The sequence below is a fragment of the Labrus mixtus genome, chromosome 19 (genome assembly GCF_963584025.1).
Source record: "Labrus mixtus chromosome 19, fLabMix1.1, whole genome shotgun sequence".
Lineage (NCBI taxonomy): Eukaryota > Metazoa > Chordata > Actinopteri > Labriformes > Labridae > Labrus > Labrus mixtus.
The window spans coordinates 7,621,861-7,649,842 of record NC_083630.1 but is presented as its reverse complement, the minus strand read 5'-3'; the positions used below and the strand labels follow the sequence as shown (position 1 = coordinate 7,649,842).

Here is a 27,982-nt window from a genome sequence, read left to right as displayed (position 1 = left end):
TTAAATATTGTTTTTCTTTTTTCTGTGTTTTGTATTATTATTATTATTATTATTATTTTAAACTAGGTAACTCATGTTTTATCAGCTGCTGGTTCAGTTTTAGGACTGCCGGCTTCAGTTTGCTGCACATACGTGAGGAACAGGAAGTATCCTATTATGGCGTGGTGGCTCCTCTCGCATAAACTTCCGGTAGGGTGTGAGCTTGAAGCGAAGTATCTACAAGGAACCAGAAGCTTTACATTTAGTTGGTTTCCATATATCTTCGGTAAACGGTACGTTTAAGCAGTTTTATTAATTTGTCTTGATTTAACACAGCTGCTTTTACATGCTAGTTGTGGTTGTCATTTCACGTTTTCGTTTGAGACTTTCCTAACTAAAGGTTTTACTGTTTTGGATCAGACAAAAATGTCCAAGTCCTTGAAGAAGATAGTGGAGGAGAGTCGGGACAAGAACATCCCAGAGGTGGAGATGTGCGACAGAGGCATTTCCAACATGATGGACGTCCCAGGACTCTGTAAGTTACACAAAACTACATTCAGTCTGTAAATAAACGACACAAACTATGTGACTGCAGGCTACGTGTTTGTGCTGATGACGTCACTGCAGCTCACTTTTCCCTTTACGTGACGTAGAAAAACAAGTGGAGGACAGAGACTGTGCTGCTAGAGTACATTGAAGTTGCAGTACATGCATGTAGTTAATGTAATGGTTTAATGTGATGGCTCTGTGGATCCTGCTACATGTTGTTTGATACATGTTGCTTGCTCCAAGTGTACAACCCCATTCCCCTAAAAATTCATTTAAAATGTAAATAAAAACAGATTGTAATCATTTGCAAAATGATTGAACCCCATATTTAAGCAGAAATGTAACAGAAAATATAAAATTGAGAAATTACATTCTGTTTGGAAAACTGTATGCTAAATTTGAATTTGATGTCAGAAACATAGAAGTAAAAAGTTGGGACAGGGTCATTTATACCGCTCTGTTGCCTCACCTTTTCTTCAACATTTGGTTTGCATTCTGTGAACCGAGGAGAGCAGTTTCTGTAACTTTTAAAGTGGTCTGTTTTGCCATTCTTCTGTAATGTAGGACAGTTTAGGGTGTCATTGTGTCACAACCATCTGGACGTAGTACATCCATGATGTTATAATATTTCACAAAAGGGGCAGGTTACCCGTGCCATGTGCAGTAACACATCCTCGTTCAATCACTGATGCTGCACTGATAACATGCTGGATGGTCCCACTCAATGTTGGCCCAGAGAATGGGGCGTCCAGGAATTCCAAACAGAAAGTCAAATTTTGACCCGTTAGACCTCGGGACAGTTTTACACTTCGCCTCAGTCCGTTTCAAATGAGCCTGTACTAAGATAAGGCGGCAGAACTTCTGGATCTGGTCTTTAAATGGTTTCCTCTTTGCGTTGTAGTTCAGTGAGCATTTTGTGAATGTAGAGATGTCCACTACAGAATCATGCCTGTTTTTATAATTTATTTATTTTTTACCTTTATTTAAGTCATTGAGATCAAGATCTCTTTCACTAGGGTGACCTGAGCAAGAGAGCAGCAGCACTCGTCAGGGGACTTGAAGATTACGGCCAGCCAGTATTAGTTTCAGGCCTTGTCCCCTTTACTTCAGAAAGACTCAGCTTCTCTGTGATGCTGTTTTTAGACCCAATCATGTTATTAACCTGTGTCCAGTCTTTTACCGGTCTTTTGTCGCCAATGTCCCAACTTTTTTTTCAACGTGTTGTTGACATCACATTTAAAATGGGCTTATCATTTTTCAAAAACAAAGACATTTTTCAGTTTCAACATTTGACTTGTTGTTAAGTCAAGTTTATTTGTATAGCATGTTTAAAACAGCCTCGGCTCTGCTTTACAGACGAGGCGTAAACACAACAACAAAGAAGGGTGTAAAAAAATATATTGAATTTGTTTTAACTTATGTCAAGGCCAGGGGGAAAAGGTGGGTTTTGAGTTGTGCTCTGAATGAATTGAATGAGTTGGTGCCTCTGATGAGGGGACACAGACAGACTGCTCAGAGGACCTGAGTGAACTTGTTGACTTGTAACGGATTAGAAGTTCTGATAAATAAGAGGGGGCTAAACCCTGCTGTCACTTAAAAAAAAAAAAAGTTATAGCATTTTAAAATGGACTCTAAAATCGACAGGGAGGCGAGTACATCTCGTGTACCTGTTGAAAATCTGGCTGCAGCGTTTTGCACACACTGCAGACCTGAGTTGTCTTTGTGTTGTTTCAGTGATTTGCAAATCATCACATTCTGTGTGTATTTACATTTTGTACAACATCTAAATTTATTAGGAATTGAGATGAAATTGATATACAGTGACGAAACACAATGTAGTACAATACAATGATCTTCACAATCCTCATTTGAGCCTCGTTATATTTCAAGTGTGGGTCTCTGAAGTGGCAGTTTCATTCCCACCCGTTTACTTTGTTACATTTGACTGGACTAACCTGATAGCCCCAAAAAACATTTTAAAACATGTTTTATAATCTTTAACAAATCAAAATGTTCCTGTAAGTACATCACTGTATACTGTGGTCACCAGTAAGTTGCATGAGTAAACAACCTGCAGAGTTGGTTGCGATGTTGTGTTGACGTGATGTTCCATGTCGTTTCAGTCACTCTATCGAACATCACTCAGCTGGTCCTCAGCCACAACAAGCTCACAGGTAAGCTGCTCCCTTCATTCCTTCTGCTCTCTCGCTGACACAAACATGACCTGTCAGACAACGGTGCAATGGGTCTATCACATTAGACACTCACTGTGTCACATGAGAAAAAGTAAACATTGTCTTGGGTCTGTTTGATAAATATCTGGAGAGATGATGTCATTATCATCAACATGCACTCATTAAGAAATAATCATTCAATAATAATTCAAAAAGGGAAAAGAATCAGTCCTGAATGTCTGACAAAACCGTGTCAAAGGAATGGAGTTAAATAGACTATTAAAAAACAAAACTACACAAGCTAAGTCTATCTCAAACATGTTAAAGACTGGACACTGTAAAAGTTTATTATCACATTTATCTGTCACATTTTATTGTGAGTACATGTATAAAATGGCATGCTGAGAAAAGATTCCCTGAAAGTATATTAAATGTCTTTAATATAGTACTTGAGTACATTCTCTACATTCCACCGCTGGGTTTAAAAAGTGTCATTACACTCACACTATTTTAATGTCAAAGTTTGTCAGTGTTGTTCATAGCAGCAGCTCCTGTTCAGTGACAGCCTTATTGAATTAAGTGATGTAGTTATGGTTTCTACCAGCAGAGGTCACTATTTACCCATCAACTCATTCCCACTACTCTGTGATCTGACTTGTAATAAAAATACATTTAAACACAAGAATGCCAAAATAAAGCTTTGGTTTTAAATGTTTATTATTCTGTCCTGTCAGGTTGAATTCTAATTATAAAAACATGTTATCATGAAACTGTACTCAAAAACAGTAAATATTTATTTACAGCACGTTTCATTTTAGCTCTCAGTTATTTTGGCGTTCCTGCATTCTCTTATTTTGCGGCAGAGCAGAGTCCTCGATAAGGTACAAAGAAAAGTGAACCAACAATGGACTCTATACTCATACCGGCTTACAACAGAGAGAAAACAGTTTTCCTCCACTTTATACCAAGAGATCCTTCATAGAGTCCATCTTTCTATCTTTCCTGAATGTAGACAATAGCCCTTTACAGATTGCTAACAGCACACACACACACACACACACACACACACACACACACACACACACACACACACACACACACACACACACACACACACACACACACACACACACACACACACACACGAGATACACTTTATTGTCCCCTTAGGGAAATTTGTCTTGGACTCCAAGTGCTGCCACACACACTGATCTGCCCTGCCATCACCGTCTTCCCCCCCATTGAACCTCTGTTTCTACCTTCGATGGCGGCTCGGGGGCAGAATGACTTCGCCCCACCATTCTGCCTCTGTGGATTCCACATGCAGGGACGAAAGCATCCCGCCTTGAACTGGCGGTCTGTAAGAGCCAAACACCGAGTCCGTCTGTTAAGAGACTCAAGCTTAATCATTTAAAAAAAAAAAATGTATTCTCAGTTGCTGCAAGTATTTTCTGACATTACAGTAAACAGGATTTTGACATCATAGGGCAAAATACATAGTTTTTAATGAGATAATCTCTCTTCGTATGGGTAGTAAAAACCTCCAGTTAAGGACAAATTTAACCCAAATACTTAAACATATAGTACGAGGTTGAGGTGGACATTTGATTTTTACATTTTACTTCATCAAATGAAGAAACATTTTGAGGCGTACCTTTTTTAATCTGTGTTTGTCTCATTCACTGACATGTTCACCTTCCCCTGTGCTTTCTAATCTTTTGCTTGAGATGAGAAGATATCACACTCTAACCAGATTATTTTTAGCCTGTCAGACAAAATGTTGATAACATAATTGGCATAGTTACCCTCCTGCAGGCACTGGCAAATATACGCTCTTTAACTTTAAGCCGTGGAAAATAACTCCCAACTGTCTCACCCTGTCAGCCGCCTGTGGAAGCAGCAGGAAGTACCACTGTGTGTGTGTGTTTTTTTTTTTTTTTTTTTTTACATATCCTCTTGTTCACCATCTTGTCCAATATCATTTGGTGAAGAATACAGCTGCACAGTGTGTCAGACAGGACGGGGGTAATGCTGCTGAATATGGCGGTATTCTGGAGTCAGAGAGACATTTGAGAGGTCTTCCATTAGAGGTTTATAGAGAGAGCTTGTTTTGGTGTTTGCGCTCAAGACTCAAATGACACATCAAAACCAAAAGTCACCTGTTATGTCTCTGGCTCTATTTATGTATTTTTTTATTTGTACTTTTATTTCAGTCATCGATCAAACAAAATAAATAAATACAAATCTGAAATCTTGAATGACTCAGAGCTATGAGCTTTTCTTCTTGAGATCCCAACATGCAAACCGGTAATCCAGCAGCTCACACTCACAAACTATAACAAACAAAAGGAAGAGGAGCAAATCTGGAAATCAATTTCATATTGTATGGAGGACCATATAAACACTGTAGGTTTGTCCACCTAGATTGGATGTTGTGCTGGTTTATTGATTAAGCCCTGGTCAGTTGGCCCACAGAGAGTGGGGGGAGGGGGGGGGTGCAGCTAAATGAAATAGATTTCTGAACTTACTGAACCAGTGGGACCTTAAAACCAGCCGTTTCTTTACTGAACCTTTTAGACACACTAGACCATCTATCTGTTGTCTGTTTCACTGTAAGCACTGGTCATGTGACCCCGCCAAGTGCTGCAGTGTCCCTTTATGTGCTTACTCTGTAACATCAAACCTGGTGTTAACACGTTGGCTCTACTGAGCGCAGTTTAAGAACGGACAAAGCGTTCTGATAGGATGAGCTTTGTTAGATGTAACACTTAACGCTCCGGTGACACTGGCTGTCACTGTCCTACTGTATGTGGGAGAAACAAGAAAATATTTATCACACACACACACAACATTTTAACATGTTATAGTTGACATGGGTTATCATTTTGACAATCTAGTATGCAGATTTTTTTTATCTACTGGTGCTTTTCTATCTTAGAAAGACTCTGCCCATCTTGCAGAAGAGCTTTGGTCTGATCCTATCAAACACCTAATATTGCTTTTTTTTTTTTATAGATCACTCAACTACTTCTGACAAATTTTATTGACTTAAAATGTGGAATGGCGCTGTTTAGTTTACATAATCCATTACGTAAAGATGAATATACACCAAAAAAGCCCTCAGTCATCAAGGGGTAAGATGACTGGATTAGGAAAGACACAGGAGGGACTGTGTGTATCAACAGGGAAATCAGGCCATAATGATCTTTTTTTTGTTTGTAAGAAAGCAAAACCAAACAGCAACTGTATTCTCGTCTCTTTTTCAATATCATTAAAAAAAAAACATTTTCATCCTTTTATATTTAGGCTTTTTGTGTAAAGCAGCTTTAGACTTGACACTGTTATAATAAATGTACTGTCATGAATTCACTTTGAGTCAGTATTATGACACCATGATATTATTAAATTGGATATTTAAACCTATAAAGATAGGTGTGTGTAGCAGGGGGTCAGGCCTTCCTCTGTGTACTGTTCTTCAAGTGTATCCATACACTATTCTTGAAGAAAGGCATCCCCACAGCATAATGTGCCAAGCAGTCTAAATTCTACCCCAATCAGGTTTGAAGTGGTCTTCAGGCGATACGAATCGCATAGTGGCCTCTTAATTGTGATGTGTATCATATCCTGAGTTTGTGGGAAACTCCCAGGCCTAGTGACCACTACATTTTTAAATTGAGGAAAACTTCACAAGTAATAATAAATGACTAAACCTTTGAAGGGACCCAAGGACGCTTAACACCAGAACACACAAGCAAAGACAACACAATTAACCAAATCCATAAGCTGAGTCATATGCAAATAGCACAAAGCCTTTTGCTGTGACACAGACTGAAACCTGGGACGAGGACAGGATCGCCCCTGATGCTTTTGCAGAGCTTCAAAATCCCTAATGTGACCTTAACTGGCAAATGGGTGACATGGAGCAACAGATTCAAAGATAATGTGAGTAGAAAAGAAGTTTGGAGGCTCAAATCCTTGAGTTTTTAAATTCCCATTAAAAACAAAAGGGGTTCTATCCCTAAGGGACTGGAACCCTAAAAAACGTCATCTTGTTTTTCTGAATTATGTTAGAAAGTTCTTGTGATGTCTCTTACAGTCACCGTGCATAAACCAAACCAACAGATGAACTATTTACTAACCAAACTCCCAACTGATGGTACAGATACTGGTGGCCGCCTTACTTGACTTCTAGTTGTTACATTTAACAGTTTAGTGGCTTCTCATCTGAGTACAGTTTCTGTTCTGTATCAGTAAACTGTCTATTAGTTTAATAATTCATACTATATAAAAGTTTATCTTAAATAGTAGGTTAAAAGAGTAATCCTCCACACACACACACACACACACACACACACACACACACACACACACACACACACACACACACAAACATCCAGGTCCGACTGATGTATCAGTATGCTATCACCTCACCTCTCCAACACTGATTCTCCTTGCAGCATTCAGGTCAGGGCACGGTTGGTTTACTCTTCTCCTCTTCTTTTCATTGCTTTAATCTCTTTCTTTCTCCATTGATCTTCTTGATAATCCGATAAATGTCCTGCTCTTTGTTATCAGCTCATTGATCTGTGTCCGCCTCTGTGGCCACAGACCACGGGGGAATTAAACTGAAGACCCAGATGAAGAAAGAAAGCACAATATGTTTCTCCTCGCATGTTAAGGTTGTAGATTCATGTAGAGTGAGGGACGACAGAGCAGCTAATGTTACATGAGGTGTGTCAGTGCCCTGCAGCTTACAGTATAATGATGGCTGTCAGGAATCAGGGCTGCTGCTAAGCAGAGAGATTTTTTAATTTTTTAAACAATGCACATCTTGGAAATGTCGTTGCTTGCGTTTAATGTACCTGTCATTTCTTTCTTCTTGTGTCTTCTTCCAGTGGTGCCTGCTAATATATCTGAGCTGAAGAACCTGGAGGTTCTAAACATGTTCAACAACCAGATTGAAGAGCTGCCTACTCAGATAAGCAGCCTCCAGAAGCTGAAACACCTCAACCTCGGGTATGTGCCGCCCAGCAGTGGAAGAAAAACTCAAGTCTTTAACTTAAGTCAAAGTAGTAATCCTCCAAGAGAAGAAAACTGTGTTGTTGTAGAGCTAAAGATGTGTTCACGATTATTAAACAGGATTACATTATCTAACTTAAACACTCTTAAAGAAGACATATTATTCCCCTTTTCCCCCTTTTCAAACAGTCCCCCTGTGGTCTAAATGAAACATCTGTGCTGTGCTTTGGTCAAAATATAACATGAATCAAGCACCAGAGGAGGTTTGTGACCCTGTATAAACCAGCTCTCTCTGAACGCTCCGTTATGGTATGTGTGTCTCTTTAAATGCAATGAACCCCCCCTGGGTTTTCCCGGTAGACATCACTCCTCTGTAGAGAGAATAAAAATGGCCGACCTGTGCAAAAGTTTTGTTGTAGGCTGGGGATGGAGTCCATGGGTGGAGATATCAGGGGACGGGAGGGGATTTGTTTTCCTCCAGAATCCCACTTGTGACATCACAAACGGAGGAAATTTGAAACAGAGCATTTTTCTCTGTGTTGTAAGACGTATGCAGCCCACAAACAAAGGACTGGATGGGTTTATTTTTTGTGGGTCAGTAGACACTCAGGTTACCCAAATAAATGTTCACAAACACTGTAGAAGTGGATTTTTCACATGATGTCCCCATTAACACTTTCTCTTTCTGAAAACTCTGACAAACAAGCAATGCATTAAAATAAAAAAGTGAAAAAATATAAATATATACAATTAAAGGAAGACTGTACAAGGCTGTTAACATCGTGTTTACATGGAAGGGACGACCTTAAGTATAAAGATGTTTTAGTCTAGGACTAGAGAAAAGAAGAATAACATACTAACTGGATGTCACGTAAGGGTCTTAAGATCAGTTTATGTGCAATATGAAGTTATGAGTTAACCAAAGTGTGCTAACATTAGCATGCTAACACAACAATGCAGGCAATCATCTTGAGCGAAGGACAATTTTGTTTGCCCCTTGTGCTTTATGATGCTTGATTACAAATCCATGCACGTCAACCCTCAGAGGTAACAGGGATATTTGTGTGTTTGAGAATTCAAACTGAAAGTATGTCTGTGCCTGTATGTAACCTATGCAGAGGAAGTTTAGGAAGGTTTAGTTCCCCACCCGTTGGTTCCCATGTGTGTGTTTTCATATCGGTGCAGGCTGACACTGGCAGGGTCTCAGTGACAGAGGGATTAGGAAGGGAGCTTTTGTTGTGTATTGATCCACAAACAAACATCATCTGGATAGTGTAAGCCTCCGACTGATATTCAGGTTGTGCATTCACTTTTCACTGTCTGTTTATTTTTGTGTTGGCTGTGTGTAGATGTGTGTATGTGTGAGTGTTCATGCATCTGTGTGTTCGAACCTTGGAATAATTTAATCTCATTTGTCAAACACACTTAATTGAATTTGAATAGAATAGTTGTCCCTATGACCTGTCAGTCGTCCACAAACACAGACAGGCATATATGTGCATGTCATCCTTCCTGTCTGCTAATCTGTCCGTGCGGGCGATCGAAGCTGCTTTCTTCCTGTTTGGTTGCTGACTTCAGGGAGAGTAAGACCACAGACAAGTAGTAAACAAACAGCATAACCATTTAACAATAGGGATATCAACATGAACACAATTTATTTATCCAAAAAAAAAAAAAGTCACTTGTGTTTGACACATTAACCGTAATGTTTGTTGTATAAACTGAACTTTTAATATCTGTATTCTCATCTAAAAATAGAGCAGGATCTGAAGTGCTGGTGCAAACAATATACAAGTACAAAATGCTGAGACATGCTTCGTAATGACGATGTGTTTCTTCTGGGGCGCCAGTAGCCTAGTGGTTGGTGCATGCGCCCCATGTACGGAGGCTGTAGTGGTGGTCGGCCTGGGTTCAAATCCGACCTGTGTGGCTGCTTTCCCGCATGTCATTCCCCACTCTCTCTCTCTCTCTCTCTCTCCCTCTCCCTGATTTCTGACTCTATCCGCTCCTGTCTCCAAATGAAGGCATAAAAAGTAAACCTTTAAAATAAAAAGAAGTAATTCTTCTTCTCCTCAATTATTTTGCTCATATTTATTGACACTGACATCTCCTCTCAGCTGAGCAGGTTGACACAGACGGATATCTTATAATATAATAATCTGAATGATTTTAGTAAAGGTGAGTTCTTCTGAATATAAACTGGAACACAGGCTGTAATGAATGATGAGCAGTCGGCTGAAAGCCCTGACTCTCTACCTGATATGATCGGCTCTTGTCCAATAATCTGAAATAGATGAATGATTGTTCCATTAATTGGAAGGCAACTCTTAAACCAGGTATGTGTTCTGATCAAGAACATTTTGTCAAACTATATAATGACTTTGAATAAGAATAAGTTATTTTCATAATTATGGGTTTTTGTTTGAATCTAATCTTTTGGATTTGTGTCTTTGTGAGAACAGAATGAATCGTCTGAACGGCCTGCCGAGAGGATTTGGTTCATTGCCAGCTCTGGAAGTTTTGGACCTTACCTACAACAACCTGAACCACAACTCCCTGTCTGGAAATTTCTTCTACCTGAGTAAGGGACACACACACACACAGACACACATGTGCTATGCGTAAAGGACAAACGGGTCTGTTTGAAGATTTTAAGAGCTACACTCCAAAAAAATCTCAAAAAACAAAGATTGACCTGAAAGGACTTCCGCAGATATCGTTGTTTCTACAGAAATTAAAACTGTTTTTAATCCATATTTTCACTGGAATAAACTCTTGTGACCTTCACAAACATGAACTTGAAAAAAGACTTGATCACAAGTGTGCTCCAAACTTCTGTTCTATCTTCATAGAAAAAGCAGATTTTTTTCTAAATGTTGTAAAAATTCCGAGACAGCATTGTTAGCCTCTCTTTTTTTTCTAAAAGGAGGGTGGTGACCTTTCATTTTCACTAACATGACAAAACTGACTTCTCTCTGCGTGTGTGTGTGTGTTTTGAGTTGACAGACAAGCAGTGTGTGTGCGAGGATGAATCAGTATTATTTATCAACCGCAACTCGACTAACAGAGTTTGTTTTTCAGCCACTCTTCGCGCTCTTTATCTGAGTGACAACGACTTCGAGCTCCTGCCTGCAGACATCTCAAAGCTGACAAAGTTGCAGATAGTAAGTTAATGTCAGACAACAGGCACAATGAGCCCGCCATGATGTGTCACGGGGCTAATGTGGGGTTACTAGATTAACAATGAAGGAAAACATGCTTAAACAAATCAAATATATAGTGATTCTTAACATTGAACAAGAGATGGTGCTACAAAACAAAAATGTAAGTCACTACATAACGTGTTACAAACAATCTTTAGCAGCATTGAATTGGAATTCAACCTTAAGGCCATCGCACATGGAGACGTTAAAAAATCATGTCTGCACACAGACTCTGAAACTATACTGCCAGCTGCTGTTTAGGATCGATTGCTTTGCAGAAATTGGTGGTCTTCTTTTAAATGTGTGGTTCCAGTATAGAGCGCAGCGTATCAAACTGGACCGATCGAGATAATTCTGCTTATCCTTATCAACAGAAACATATCGACAGGTGAAACTCTCCTCGCTCTTCAATGAATTGAAAAATAAACGCAGCGGACTCGGTGTGCAAGGTGTCCGTGCGTAAAATTTTTTATCCGATTGCAGATCTAAAAAAAACGCTTCTGAACTCGGTGTGCAAAGGCCTTTGATGCTCAAATCATAAAGACATTTAAGAAACAGAACATTGTTACTCCAAAGAACCATTTTCAAAAGGAAGTTTTATTCAATAAGTAATTGTGGATTATCAAATGCAGAAGATACCAGAGGAAACAGCCGACTGATGTTTATCAAGTCCTAGAGAATCACATTTTTCTGAATGTTTAATATGTCAGATATTCAGTTTGACTAAGTTCTTCCTTCTGTTTCTCTCGTCCAGCTGAGTCTGAGGGATAACGATCTGATCTCATTGCCCAAGGAGATAGGGGATTTGGCTCAACTCAAGGAGCTTCACATCCAGGGCAATAGGCTGACCGTCCTGCCACCTGAACTTGGTACTGAGCACACATATAGAGGCATATTATATATATGCTACATCACACATACAGAGGCATGTTATATATATGCTACATCACACATACAGAGGCATATTATATATATGCTACATCACACATACACACATGTAAACTCTTACACATGGTGGCCTAAGGTAATGCTATTTGTTTATTTGTTAGGATCCCCATTAGCTGTACCTGAGAGCTCAGATATTCTTCCTTTGGTCCACATTCAAAAAGAAAGATTTGGTGTTTTAGGGACGTTAACAACATCTCTGCTTTTAACACAAACAGGGTGGAAAAAAAGCTTCAAAACATACCACTCAGTATGTCAAATATTGATGCTTATGTGTAGCTGGATGGCGTGGTTGATGGGCCAGGGCCTGGATGACAGAGGGCCCTCCCTTTGCTCATCTACTGATATTATTCTACAGCTTAATGCAATGGACAGAAAACAAAGACACGTTCAATCCCAGCTCCTCCCTCACCTGCTTTACCACTTTCAGATGTTTCACACCCTGCTTGTTCCCTGGGCCCTCATTATTATAACTCCTGGATAATTAATGTTCTTGTATTTCACCCATCAAAAGGTGATATGGTTCCAATGCTGTGCTTGGGTCTCTGTCTTGTCTGCAGGTAATTTGGATCTGACTGGTCCTAAACAGGTGTTTAAAGCTGAGAACAATCCTTGGGTCACTCCCATAGCGGACCAGTTCCAGTTGGGTGTCTCCCACGTTTTTGAGTATGTTCGCTCTGAGACTTATAAGTAGTAAGTAATCACACACACACACAAACACACACACACACACACACACACAAACACACAAACCATCGTTCCTACACCAGCAGTAAATCTGCATTCTACACCAATTAGGACGCAACTGTCTGTGTCGTGATTAAGGAATAGAAGAAGATGCAGACAGAGAGACAAACAAATAGAGCAGTAACTACAAAAGACAAAAGAGATTTCTGAACTATATATGAGGGAGTTAAAAGACAAGTTATCGTCGAATAGAATACCCTTATATCTAACAGTGATGAAATGACCATTGACTATAAACTATAAACCAGTTTGAGTCGTTACCCTGTGGTTTCTTGACTGCGTATTTGAAGCCTTACGTTCAACATTTGGCTGTGGCTATGTTTGAATTCTGGAGCCAGAATTGACCATATTGTGAGGAGAGGTTGGTCCTGGAGAAGAGGGAGGGGTTGGCCAACAGGAAGTTATCAAAACTTAAAGTCGACACGCTTGGCTAATGGATTCATTCATTGTTGAATGAGCTAGTTTAACCTCATGTTTCACGCAGAATGAGTTTGTGGTGGTGTCTTAGCACAGCTGTTTATTTATCTTTATACCCTGTCTGTAGTGAAGTGTTAGTTAAAGCATGAATGACTGAAGGAATCTTTTATTTTTGTGTCTGGCCAAATGACCCGTCCCTTATAGGAATATCAGACACATTTAAAGAAAATGTTTCTGAATGCCATCACACTGACATTCAACAACATCAATCAACACCAAAACACACTGGTATAACTCGATAAATACCTCACACACGAAAAGAGAGAGAGAGCAGGAGGAATGAGAGTAAGAGACAGAGAGAGAGAGAATCACACCCAACTCTTCATGCTGCTGCATTAAATAACGTTTTTCAAACCTGCTGATCATTCTGAAGATGTGTTGAGTGCATTTTTACATTTTATGAAATGTTTGAATAGTGGTACTGGTAGATATATGGAGAGCCAAAGAAAGAACACCAAATCTCCAGATTTAACAGATGCAGTTTTCAGCCCTGAAAAACATCAAACACTCAGCATTAATCTACATCCTGTGATTATCAAACAGCCGACTGTGATTTGTTTGTGAGGTGTAATGTACAATTTCTAATCAAATGTTACTTTATGTGTACAAGAGTCTAGAAATGGTTTGTCTTGTTGGGAGCTAAGCGTCACAGATTGCACTTCTATGTAGCGGAGAGCTGCGATGAATTCTTTGTTTCAGTTAGAAGGAGATGCTGCAAATCCTCTGTGTGGATGCTTCAGACTGCTGCTCTGAGGCATGCTCTGGAACTGATCCCTGCACTGTTAGACTGTGTATGAGTGAAACGAGAAAAGACCAGTTCTCAGCCTTATTCCATTCCAATCATGTTTTCTTACGTGTATGAGCATTCGTTTGCAAGTTAGTCTTGTATCTGGGTGCATATATTTCAAATCACCATCGTTAAACAGGTTTTATTAAAGAGCTGACCGAGTAGTACTAGGCCTTTTTTTTTTTTAATTCATCCAAATTCTGTAAATCCATGTTGTTACAAATGACTTACAAAACTATATGGTATTTTATAGATGCAGATAATGTTCAAAAGTATCATTGACACTACCTGCAAATACTCATCACATTGAATGAAAGGTGCTTAGATTGCCTAAAATGAATGTTTTGTTTTTATAGGCATGTTTGAGGGTCATTCTTGGGAGGGTATTTTTTTTCTATGACATCAGTATCTTGACAACTACCTTTGTTACAGTTAAACATTTATGGAGTAATCCAGGACTTTCCTTGTAATAACAGTTGGTGCACCAGTCAATATTTGTCATCGACTTGATACTTGATGGAATAACAAGATGCGGTGTCCACCTAGCCTTTTTTTTTCTGAGCACCAGCGTCTTTTTTTCAATTGTTTTCCATGAGTAGAGAGCAGCAGGCGGCCGTCAGGAGAAAAAGAACTCTGAGCGCTCAAGTTGAAAATCTTTCAACTTTTCAGAAAGATGCTGGTGACATTACCGGCGCTCTTTTCACAGCCAGCGCTTTTCTGCGTCCAAGGCAGGCAGGCCAGGCTCTGTACCACACCGCCAAGCTGGCGGCTTATGGGGCGCTGTTCGCAGCCAGGCAGCGGCCTTTGATATCTTACTTAAAAAAGCACTCCACATATTTGGTATCATACTAAAAAGGAATATGTAAAGACAGGCTCATTGCAGCACAGTTGCATCTCATTAGTTTAAACAGACGTAGCACATCAGTCATCAGGCATGGCATTTTTTAATTCATATGTGTTTCCCACTGGACCCCCGGAATCGTCCCACTGGACCCACTGGAAGATGGGAATCTGTCCTGCCAGCAATAACATCCAGCTTTCATTTTGGGATGAAAAGCTATACATTATATTTAATGACAAGAAGATCAAATTGACCAGTCACCTGTGTCTGTCAGTCTAGATGATGGAGAGTCTAGCGATTCTGTCTCATGGACATCAACTTTATCTTAGTGATCAGTCACTGTCAAGATTAGCCGGCATTCATAAAAGCAACACATGCATAATTAATCCATCACTTTCATCAATACACCTGCAGACAAACACCACAAGCGACTTCTAGCCCCATTGCAAGTCCGGTCTTTCCCAATAAAAACACTTAATTTTTAGCCACACACAGTCATACACATTGCACACACAACGGCAGTCATCTGCCTCCATCATGTAAAATCACCTTTTGAAAATAGCTACAATGAAGGGCAGACACAAACACTTTAACACAAACAGCCAAATGCAGTCAAATCAAGGGAACTTTTCATTTATGGCAAAGCATATGGTACTCATTCTCACATTTTTTATAGAGAGCTATCAATTCCAGTTAAGTGTTAAATTTACCTTTTAGGAAGGATAACCTAACTCAAACCCCGAGCAGGACCATACTCTGGATGGACTGCTATTTGCCTTGACTGATCGGGTAGAAAAGGGAAATGGTAAGAGAGAAATGGAGAGGAAGAGATACATTTCCGTTTCCTGATAGAGCTGGTAATGATAATAGTAAGAGAGGAAGAGAGCATTATGTGAAATCTCTCATCGGTCTAAGCCTTTAACAGAATAACTACAAGGCAAACATTATTAAGTAGAACATTTTCAACCTACTATGAAATGTTCATAGTGCGTCTACCAACCAGCTGACTCGAATGATAGATGTAATTGAGTTTAATCTGTTTAACAATAGAAGTTTGATGAGTCTTTACTAATAATATTGTCTAAAGGGTACATGCCTATGGTGATTAAAAGGGTTTCATCTACAGTACCTTGTGGAACCTCTTCACTATCTTAAGTTCTAAACGTCTCAGTATAGGAAGTGATGATGAATGGAGTCCAATAAATGACAAGGATATAAATGTAACCCCGTTTTTAAAAAGTTCAGATGCTGTGTAAAATGTAACTAAAAACAGAATATGGTGTTTTTCAAAAAATTTAAACCAATTTTGAAATTGAAGCCGGCAACATCTTTCAAAAAAGTTTGGGACACATTGATTCCACTCGAATCAATAAATTAAGAAAAATAGAAAAACACATCCACATGTAAAGAGAAAGGCACATGCCAATGCAAGACAGCACAACATATATATTGCACATTACCCATATCGCACAGATCTGCAAAAACACAGCGTGAGAGATAAGAGAACAAAGGTAAGAGAATATAAAAACATAGAGGAACACAATGACGCTGTTGTACAACCCACACACCTTTACGAAACATTGTTCAGAATTCTAAACGACGTGGGAACAAAAGAGTTTTAATAACGGTTCACTTTACATCGGGGGACTCTTTATGTCGTTTGTTTAACAACTCATTTAACAACATTTGGGAACTGATGAGACAAGTTTCTGTTATTTTGTAGGATTTCAGCTTTTCAACAGTTCAGGGTCCCTCATTGTGTATTTTACATTTCATACATTTAATAAAAATAAAAAAACTGGTCACCTTAACTTATTGGTCCCTTTGTAAATGGAATGACTTATATAGCACTTATCTAGTCCTCTGACAGACCAGAGCTTCATAAATGTCACGTTAACCTATTCCCACAAAGAAATTCATACAATGATCAACACACTTGTCCGTCATTGTAGCGAGGTGAAAAATTAAACAACTCAAATTGCTGCTATCTTTAGTTTGATGGCCGTCACACTGAAGACACCCCTCAGTATGGGGGAGACATCGTAAGAACAGACTGTGAGATCGTAAGTGAGTGGCAAAGATGTATGATTGCAAACGAAAAAGTGAAACAGTGAAAGAGTGTCCACACACACACACACACACACACACACACATACTGACACCTAGCAGCAGCCTGTCTTTAGACAGGTGTTAAACATTTCCCAAAGAGATCATCTTGCGTCTTCACAGCTTCATCACACCTGACTAAATGTCCTTCAAGTTTTAACCCTGTCAACACACACACACACACACAAAGCTGTCCACACCACCAGTTTCACTCTAATTTAGTTGGCTGGATTTTGATTGTGAAATTTGAAATAGTATGATAGCTCTCCTCTTTTTCTTTTGGTAGAGAAATTGTATGCTTCCTCCAATGGGAGGTCAGAGGACCGGGTCAACTATACAGTTCAGCACCCGCACACAGACAGATAGGGACTGGGTGGAGGGCTTGTAACAACTGTTCTGAAAAATTGCCAGGGTTGGTTGTGGTTGAGAAACTAAGCAAGGCTTTAACTCTTTAAAGGAGTAAACTTAAAACAGTTCTAAGCACAGAGTCTGTACGGATGGAGTTCATTGAATATGAGTTTTATTGCAGGGTAGCATCTGTCAGTCTAACCTGCAGCAGCAATGCTATAGATTTAATATGTTGTAAAATTCTAAATACTGATGAACTTTATCTTTGTTGTGTGTGCATGAGAGAAAAAGAAAGATAGAAATAGGATATCCTGCCATAAATGCTGTCTTTCTATACACAGTATATATAGATTTATAAAAAGAGACTTTGAGCTTACTTTGATTGGGCAGGTTAACGTGATGGTGAAACCTTTTGGGGGTATCCAGTATCCAGGGGTAGTTGTACATGTACTTTCAGTATCTGATAAAAACAGGCCTTCCTAAAGCTTTTTGGAATACAACTTTTGAATGAAATGCTTCCACAGCAGTCAATAATTTACAATTACTCTGTCCTACCATCGCACACCAAAGAAGGTAGGAAACCTGTAACTTTCTGCAGTTTCCATCTTCCTCAGCAGCATGTTACCATTTTTACTCCTCTTTCATCCCATTTAATGTCATTTTCGGCCATTTCTGCTTGACTAGGCCTGATAAATTGTGCTGGACACATTACTCAGTCCTTCCCTGTCAGCTGCTGTCTAATTATATTCACGCATAAATGCCTAACAAAGATTGCTGCACCAGGGGCCCGCAGTGAGAAGGTTTTTAAAATTGGAGAGCTGGTGTTTCAACCTTGTCTCATGTCTAGCCCCCATTTTCACATACCCTCTGTATTTGGGCTCCAACAGTCTGTGTGAGTCCCTCAGGCTGTGGATGGTAGATACACATTTAGCTGCTAGAGGAGCTGTTGTTCTTTCACCCATTAGTACTTAGAAATTCTCAAGTTAATGTTGGGACATGTGTGTTTTTACTGGTTTATTCTTTGAAATGCAACTCTCTAATCGAGGAGAACTTCTTGAAGTGGAGGAGACCTGTGCCACTGCTATACTGCTAAATACAGTTCTTTGGCTAAAATGCCAATCACTCATCATGTATGGAACATTCATCAGCAGCAATAAAATACATAGATGCATATTCCAAATGTTTTTAAGATAAATATTACAAATCACATATTTTAGATCATATTTTAGTATTTCACTCCAGCAAGAATCTCTAGAAGCTCACTTTTGCAGTGAATAGTATGCATTAAATAAATGGTGTTGTGCAACTTGCCTTACACTGCTCAAAAGTTGGTCTCACTGATGCCCAATGCTGACACTTAACGGCCATATTATTAACTGATACCACCACATGTCCTTTTGCTGCTCTGTGTTTGTGCAGCGTTTTTACTAACATCTATTCCGCAAAAACAAATCAGCTTATTAATTCACTGTGAAAGACTAACATGCAAACCATGGTCATTCAAGTGGCACAAAAGCACAAGTGTTTAGTTGCCAATCATCAAAGACATATCTGAAACATCAGCATATAATGATCTGAAGTTGATTGAATATTACATCCACATGTTGTCCATTTGAGGCTGGTGGCCTTCTGTTGAGTCAGCTGGGACATAGAGAAGTTAGCCTCGATGTTTAACTCACTGTTGTATTCAAAACTGTAAAGCAAGCGTTGCAGCAGCTGTTTTGAGAATCCTGTTATATCATAGGAATAAACTATTTATTTTCTATTACGCAAAATGTTCCTCAGAGATGTAGACCAATAGACCAACCAACCAGCAGAGGTTCCAGTTGGAAATGTTCAATTCGACACAGAGGAGTTTTTAACATAAAGTATGTAGAATTTCATTACATAAATGTATTGAAAATGGACTAAACCTATGTTAAATATATGTTTTTATTGAGTACTTGCATTACCTCAAATATTTCCAGTTATCAAAGCCAGAGAAATCCTTAATTTAATAGTTGTAACAGGATGTTACATCAAAGACTGCTGCATAAGGAAGCGTGAGCTGCTACTGAAAGCTGCCGTACTGCTGCTGTATGTGCTGCGGTGATAAAAACGTTGTGTAAATTATACTTGGATACATTAGCTCGTCTGTAAATATAATGTCATCTTCTGGTGTTTTTTGCCCGTTCGTCTTAACAAACTAAAGCTATGGTCAATGCGGAGTTGATCAGGGGTGGGGGTAGCAGAGAGAACTCCCATGATTCCCCGCCAGCCTCAACGTCATCTTTTTGTTATTGTATTGATAGAAAGCCCCCTGGTGGCAGAATGTACATATTGTATCTTTACATGCATGTTATAGCACCTGAAAGTTTCACTGCACGGCAATGTTTTTGTTAGAATTCCCTGACAATGGTTTTGTATATGTCTCCTAAAATCACTTTGATGTTCAATTTATTTGTGACGGCAAATATTTTTTTTCAGGGAAATCGAATGAATACATTATGGTCACCTGCAAAAAGATGTGACACTGAACTTATCAGTAGAAAGGGTATGTCTTTTTCTTCGGCCAAGAGATGGGATCTTGCACTATCTTGATCTACCACGGTTCACTAATTGTGACTGCAGTCGTTTTTAATAGTTATCTTTAATACACGAGGGTCAGCAGTGACTTTAAACTTTTTTTAAATTCACAACTAAAAAAAAATAATAACACTTTGCTTAACATCAACCAAAGAGCCGTAACCTCACCACAGACCTTCCTGAGAGGACTGGTGGGTCAGCAGGAAATGTAAGTAACTAATGATAAGGGCAGCCATCTTTTCCACCACTGGCATAAAGATCAAGTTGTTTGTCATGAATCTTAATTAGGATATTTTCACACCCCTTCCTCTTTCGTCCTTCCTCTCCACTCTTCTCCCTTTACCTCCCCTTTCTTGCTCCATTCTTCCCTTAGCTCAATTGCTTCTTTTCCCAACTTCTTCTCCTTCACGCTAATGTTTCCCCGACTATAAAAGGGAGCTACTAAATTGCCTGGCACCTCTTGTGAAGATGAGTTGGCTGTGAGAGGAAGGCCCCCTTCAGATCAATGGCCTTTGGCCTCCTCGCGCATTTATCACACACGGCTTCACACATACATATTTTTAGCTTTGTAACACACACACACACACTTATGGGTAAAGAAATCAACTTTCAATTCTCTTAACACACACACACGCAACCACACACACACACACACACACACGCAACCACACACATGCAGAACTTTGCTGTGATTAATTAAGCCGTATGGAATAGCAGAGCTCCATAAAGACATCATCAGGAATCTGAATCCATTCGCTTCTCTTCTTCTGCCCTTAATTGGCCCTAACAGTTCATCACTGGAAATACACACACACACACACACACACACACACAAACGTACTTAAAAGAAACTGGAAATCTTTGTGTTGATCTGGAGCTACAGCTCTATGTGCTCTGTATTGGTTGTATACAGTATAATGAATGGTTTCTATTTTCATTGGTATATGTGCATGCTTGTATTTTGAAAAGTTATGGCTGGTTGGATATCACATCCAGTTCCACTTATTGATTCAGGTTCTTTATTGATTCTTGATTCAGATATCAATATTTTTTGGAGAGTAAAGAAATCACTTCAAGAACAAAAAATGTGTCGACTCATTTCTGTGATTTTTCAAAAAACATACAAATGTATTAGAATATTGTAGTTTTAAGTGAGTCTAGTAAATGGACCAACAAACTAACCCGTCTGTTTCAAAACAGATCAGACACCAATCCTTACACTCTTGGTACCCCTACCATTTTGGCCCCAGGATCTTGCCTAAAGACAGTTGGAGGTGAGGTCTGGAGGATCGCTGAATCCAACTGCTCTTGGATGAGCAACAGCCACCTCATGTCTTTTCCCCTCACACCGTAAAGTATAAGTTATAGAAGTTATGCATACAGTGGAAACCAAATGGCTTGGTTTGAATACAATTTCAATGAAGAACATATCTATTCATCATTACTTTCTGTTTTATATAGATTTATTGGGCATTTTGGACACAGCGTTTACTTTTGTCCATGCACCAAAATATGGGAGAGGAGGAGATGATGCTGATGTGCATATGCCTCTCTGCATGAACGATCTTACTGGCTGTATATATTTTTTTTTGACATGCTAGTACTCTGTAGCACGCTGGACAAACGTGAGCTAACTGTAGGAGAAAATAACGTTGATAGGTTTGTTTTCTACTTCATGGGACATTGCTATGTTCATTGATTGCTGTGGACATTGTGCTAAGGCTGACAGGATCCACAAGGTTGAGGGAAAAGTAAACCTTGGCTTGTGTAAGAACATGACAGTGAATACAATACTGCTTCTATGATCTAAAATCATTTGTCATAAACTGGCAACTCTCGTCACACTCCCTTGAGTTCAGTCTCTCTGTGGTCTTGTGTTCTGTACTGGAACAGGTCACAGTGGGCCTCCTCATGCTCTCAGTATTACATTTATGCTCTCCTCCATGTCAGTCTTAGGCAGATGGACATGAGATGGATTTAGACTTTTTGATGTAACATCACATCAGACAACACATACTAGAAGTCAAAGGAAATGATTAAAGCCAATAAAACATTACATTTCTGTTATTGTTTTCAGGTAACACTTAATCAATAAGTCTGCTTTATTCTCCCCTCATCACATCGATTTATTTATTTTCCTTCATGACACACTGACAGATAATTTCCCTCCTCCACTTCTCCCCTTGACTCCGCATCCTTCATTCCCTTGACTCATCCGTCAATGCTGGAAAGAAAAAAATGTTGCCAACATTATTTTGTAACGACAGCACCAAGTGTGCTGCGTTGTCCATTTACAGATTTCATAGACAATCTTGCTTTTCTTGAAATGTGCACTCAAAACGCACAAACTCCTGAACTCTTCAAGCAGCTCCTCTGACACTGTATCGTCAGCCTCTGTTTGAGGCTAGCCTAGCGATGCTAGTGGTAACAGGGCTAAACAAACTAGTATCTGTAGCTAGCAACTTTAGGCTAATGTCATTGCAACATTTACACAATATCACCTTCTGTGATCTATTATGCCAAACCATGTCTCACAAACTCCATGATTGAACACCATAAGTAGCTCTCATTAGTGGTCAGTGTATGTGTATAGAGCTATTGTTAGCATTTTGCTATGCTAACAATGACTTTGCTTAAATTAGATTAAAGATATAACCTACAGATGCGCTGGGATGCATAATCAGTGATGCTTGCTGGGTTCATTGGGTGTTTCGGTTGTCGCAACATCGTACACCCTCGCCCAGGCGACCCAGCCGGGGTTGATCGAGCCCCGACATGTGTCCCTGCAGCATTAGGCCACAAATCCCACCTTTTATATCCACAGTTACCTAAAGGCTTCCTCTGCTGCCTCCATTGCAGTCCTGATGGCTCTTCTCCTCAGCGACCTCATTCATGCCCATCAGGGTGTAGACTGTGGAGAGAGCGGCCTGCAAAGCCTCTGCAGCCTACTTCAACCAGATAACAGTTTGAATGTATATTGGCCAGTTTGCTTTCCACCCTCTTTTCCGGATATCCTCAAGAACTTGTAGATCATGTGTAAGGAACAGAAAGTCCTGGGTATCATTTATCGCTTATCAGAATGTATATTGGCCGGCGCCTCCAACAGGCTGTATCGTCTTCAGTGGATAGCCAATTTAATTTAGCATGCAACAAATAAACTTAATTCATTGACTGACTGGAAATCATGTGTGCCGTGAATGTTGACCAATATTTATTCAGCAATCCATTTTATAGCTGTTGTAATATTTCCTCCTGGAATGATTAGTGGTGGACTGACAAGGCCGGCAGACTGGACGGACAGCCATTGTGATCCCTAGAGCCGTCCTGCTAGCATGGCTAAAACTGTCAACTGTCCCAACTGTGCCTTGCTGCTTCGAGATACTCTGCTACTCCCAGGAGTTGCCTGGCACCGTGCCCTCGTTCGTTTCCTCTGGGAGACAGCATCCCAGCTGAATGGGAGATCCCCCCCCCTGTTCTCTGACCCTCTGCTCGTCAAACATATATCCCTGCAGACAGTAAGGCCTGCATTGGGGTTGGCTGGGCTCTGAAAATTGTAAAACAAAAATATTGCCTACATCTCCAAAAAGGAGGAATATGTAGGAGGGAAAATGGTAAATCATAGTAATTTAAGAGGGAGAAAAGTCGACTACATGACACCAGTGTTTCCTCCGGCTGTATCCATGTCGCTCTCCTCTCATCTCTCTGTTACTTCGGTCTGTCTCTGCTATAGGGCTGCTGTGGTTTTGATGGGCAGCAGATATTAGGGTTTTGGCAGCATTTAATTCCCAGCTGAAAGTGTTGACATGAGACGGAGGCATGCGAGGAGAAGTAATACAAGACACTTCAATCACGAGCCGACAGTGTTTGGTGTATGTGTGTTAATGTGTTTGTGTTACTGCTAGGTACGCGTTATGTGTCTTTAATTTTTTAAAGGACAATTAACTAAAAGCGGATTCCTGGCACCCCCTGATAATTGTACCTTTTAAAAAGCTAATCTAGTTTGCAATTATAGAAATAAATAAAGCAGAAATGCTCTACAAAAAACGTATCTATAGATCATCATTTCCCAATAAGGTACAGTTATGATGCAGATCCTGTAGTGTTTATTTATGACCCCAGAATTCCTCGCCAGCCAGGGGCAAAGTCTCATCAAGGGAATGGATCATTTAAAACTATTTGGAGAAAGAAAATAACTCAGGAAAGTAATAAAAGTCTGCAGTTTCCAAAATTGTTGAACTATATTACTTTATGAATAGTTTATTCAGACTTTCCAGGGTTGAATAACATTGTGCACGTTTGGGTTTTAACAATACAAACACACAAGACCTCATGAAGCTGTTTTAAAGACTCTTATTACTTGTATTAAGAACACTCTTTTTTAGAGGCCGAAGATATGGGATTTTTGGGGTCGATACCAATTTAAAAAGAAAATCCAATACCGATGTATCGCCGATATCTTTCTTAGATCTATGTCCGATCTGTAGAGATAGATATAGATGTACACATTTCAGTTCTGTAGAGCAACAGATGAGCAAAATGAGTCTTAAATACTCAAATATTTCCCTTTTTCAAACCCAGACAAAGCATGGACACAGAGGAGGTACTGCAAAGATACAAATATCTGTGTAACAGGCTGCATGGTGAAAGACAGAGACACCGAGCTGAAGTCTTTTCCACTCCAATGAGCTCTTTCTCTTCTTTACGTGCAAGAGACACCCGTGGGAGAGGGAAAGTGACAGACAGAGCGGCATGGGGAGTGTGTGTGTGTGTGTGTGTGTGTGTGTTGGGGGTGACTTGTCCACTGCCGAGCAGTAATTGACACTACATTGAACATCAGAATCAGGAATACTTTATTGATCCCCAGGGGATCCCCATCGATACAGACTACACATCTATGTGTCCACTGTTGACCATACCCCTTCATGCTGTATGAATATTTATCCAGGTTAAACTGCTGGTCACTATTAGGCCGATAAGAACCAGTCACTGTGATCTGTTCATGGTTAGTTGATTCATCATTGTACTGCAGGATTATCTATAAAACTATATAATCTATAAGATTATTTTGATCAGAGAAACTATTTTTTCCACAACATTTTCTAATAATTGGTCTGAATATATGTGCTGTAATTATACATGTCATAATGCAGAGAGTATTTGAATTAATAAGCCACCAGTAACACTCTTTCCATGGCATTGTATCATGAAAACTGCAGGCTAAGAGATCATTAGTAATGTTTTTAGGGATATTTGTTCCTATTCTACTTTTAATTGTTCCCACACACCTACTGTATTTGAGAGAATGCAATAGCAGTCTGCGACACTAACCACAGTCCCCCTCCCTTCTCCCTCCCCCCTCTTCTTCTCAGTCTCTATGGCAGACACATGCAGGCCAACCCAGAACCCCCGAAGAAGAACAACGACAAGACGAAGAAGATCAGCCGAAAACCACTGGCCACCAAGAACAAATAAGAGAAGACGGAGATGAATGTCGTCTCCGTTCAGTCAGACTCACTGCATGTGCCTTCTTTCTTTTTGGTCAGAAAAATGAATGACATCAATATGTGTCAATGATGTTTTTTTAAAGTGTTATGTTAAACATTGTTTGGACTGTATTCCACTGCGCAGGTGGAACTCCTCATGGATGCGTTGTTTGTTTTTTAAGAGCTATTTTTATCTGCCTTTGTGCTGTTGCTTCTTACTTATATTGCTTGGACGTATAGATGAGTATTGGTAACACATAAAAACCAGTTTAGAGATTTTTCAAAGACAGTTTCTACAAATGCTTACACTCCTTTTTGTTTCAATTTTTGATGCTATCAGCTTCAAGAAGTACTGTTACGTATGATTCCAAAGACAGAAGTTGCATATGGGTGTGTCCAGCCTTCTCTGGAAACAACTCTGATGTTAAAGAGGCAGCTGTGAGAGAGTAACGGTACGGCTCCACTGCTTCAGGCGAGGACGCTAGGGATCGCGCCGGAGCACTCAACTCGCCGCTTGATGGCCGTGTACCCGTTTTATGGCGGTTGGTATATTCTTTTGTTTTCCCTCCTTTTTGTTGTAGGTTACGCAATAGGGCACCACAGGAATGAGTCACAAACACCGTCAACACTAACCCTGACTGTTCACTTTACGCAGCTGTCAGATTCCAGCTGCACCCCCCCACCCCCACCCCCCCACCCCCCCCCCCCCCCCCCAGCTCAAACACATCCACATACAATGTCCAAAGAAAGCCATAGTTTGTTTTTAAATACATTTGCAGCCAAATGTAGATACATTTTTCAAGTTTAAGAGCATTATGGACGCACATTTGTCTCTTAAATGGATGCGATAACAGATACCAGTCCCTAATGGATCTATTTCTCTCAAGTTAATCACTCCACAATCTCATGTGTATAAAGTCTTAAAGGTGAGATATTGTGGACACACCATAGGTAGACATAGGCACACTGTCTCTAGCAGGAGGGATTTCAGTGGTTTATTTTTGGGATTGTGGGATTGGACAGTGATGTTATTCTCCTCTGAACAAGAATCAGTACTTTGAGACAAAAGTCTCTAATGCCGAGGTCAGACTTCATGTTACAAAGTTCAACCTGGTCTGGCAGACGTAGGGATTCGGGACCTGTCGATCCCAAAAGTCAATCGTTTTATAGCGTGTCATAGTGAGCAGCAATCAAGACCACATCAAAGGACACATCCTGACATCCCAAAAGCGAATCTAGCACGTTTAATTTATCTGTCTGTTTTCTACGATGTGCTCCGTCAGGGCAGTAATGTAAACCAATGAGAACACAGAGCGCACCGCACGCGCAGTGGTTACGAGCGTAAACAAACAAAACGGCTAAGCGAAAGAAGAATGATGAAGTTGATGCTATGAGATGGAACAATGAGACAGTATTACTTTGTTTTAATAGTATTTACCACCGTGTAGGGCACTAACAGGTCAGACACAGTGAGCATCTTACTAGACAAAAAGATCGTGTAGTCTGACCTCGGCATTAGAGCGATGAATCAGTTGCTCTTTTCTGTTGCCAACACTTTCCATTGATTGTGTTCATTCCACTTTCATTTCTACTTGTATGCTTCTGTTTGAACCTCACTGTACCTTAAATGCTGCGTCGTCCTAATAAGTTACTTTGCAAAGCTTTACCAAGTGTCCATAACATTTCAAAAAAAGTGAATGAATGTTGACCTTTTTTAAATGCATCATGTTTTTATCACAGTATCTCTGTATTTATCATTATTATTAAATAAAGCTCAATATACAACACGATATAAGGCAAGCTAAGTCAGTGCTACAGTGGTATGGGTGTGAATATGATTTGCTGTTGTCATTATTTGTGGAGTGTTCTCCTTTAACTTATTTTCTCTCACTAAGAACAGCTTCATTACTCAAGTTTATAAAGAGCAGAATCAAATATTATAACTAACAAGTCCACATCAAATGGCCAGCTGTTAGTCTTGTGGGGAAATAAAGATAAAGAAATGATCTGTCAGTGTGTCATAAAGGAAAATAAATAAATCGATGAGACAGAAAAGGGGCACACATTAGTGTTAGAAAACACATATTTTACATAATACGTGACCTTTAAGTTCGCAATTTTTATTAAAAACTACAAAAACTCGATGGCTATCAATGTCAACCAAATTCCCCCCCCTCAGAGACAAGAAAGTTGAAGTTCCAGTCAGGAAAGGGATAAAACAAAGTGAAATAAAACTGCTGTACTTTAGCTTCAAATTCCAAAAATTACTCCTGAACGCTGCCCATAGAATTTATACCTCATTGCTCCAACAATTTCCTTTGATCATTTAAGGTGCATTTTTCACTTATATAACATAGCGAGCAGGATGCAGATAGATCCAACATATTTTATATTGCCAAATGTGCTTTTTGAGATGAAAAAATTGCTGATTTACAGGTTTCTGAAGAAAATAATATTCAATACTGTAGGCTTAGTTTGATACCTCCATCTATCTGAGAAAGAATCTATTGATGGTAACCTGATTCAGTCTTTTGCCTTCTGTTCACACAATAGAAAATATTATTTAGTATGAATTTGAAATAAATAAGATTCACTGACCTACACCAACTATCACGTCTTTCCTACATGTCAGCCTTACCACAGTCACTGCTGCACTTTTTTTCTCCTCTTTTGGTGGATGTTGTTCCTGTTTTGTTCTCGCTTCATCTCAATTCATCTCACACCTGTGCAAGGACACAATGAGTCCCAAGCTAACTAAA

The 27,982-nt window shown here is 39.7% G+C and overlaps 1 protein-coding gene and 1 long non-coding RNA gene across 2 annotated transcripts in view; one reads left to right on the top strand and one right to left on the bottom strand.

The window, feature by feature from the left end:
* LOC132994448 (uncharacterized) overlaps window positions 1–27,982 on the bottom strand; it is a 53,519-nt gene that overhangs the window by 23,073 nt on the left and 2,464 nt on the right. The window lies entirely within an intron of this gene.
* Window positions 377–27,010, top strand: rsu1 (Ras suppressor protein 1). The gene is made up of 8 exons (XM_061064228.1): window positions 377–514; window positions 2,652–2,702; window positions 7,598–7,718; window positions 10,184–10,302; window positions 10,803–10,885; window positions 11,679–11,793; window positions 12,430–12,562; window positions 25,110–27,010. Exons 1-8 carry the CDS (start codon window positions 406–408, stop codon window positions 25,210–25,212), a joined length of 834 nt encoding a protein of 277 aa, XP_060920211.1. The 5' UTR covers window positions 377–405; the 3' UTR covers window positions 25,213–27,010.

Bases quoted from the DNA above. Each gene is read 5' to 3' on its own strand.
- rsu1 (XM_061064228.1), top strand. From the start codon at position 406: ATGTCCAAGTCCTTGAAGAAGATAGTGGAGGAGAGTCGGGACAAGAAC. The intron at 7,719-10,183 runs GTATGTGCCGCC...TTGTGAGAACAG, and splicing joins CTGAAACACCTCAACCTCGG to AATGAATCGTCTGAACGGCC. The intron at 10,303-10,802 runs GTAAGGGACACA...TTTGTTTTTCAG, and splicing joins TGGAAATTTCTTCTACCTGA to CCACTCTTCGCGCTCTTTAT.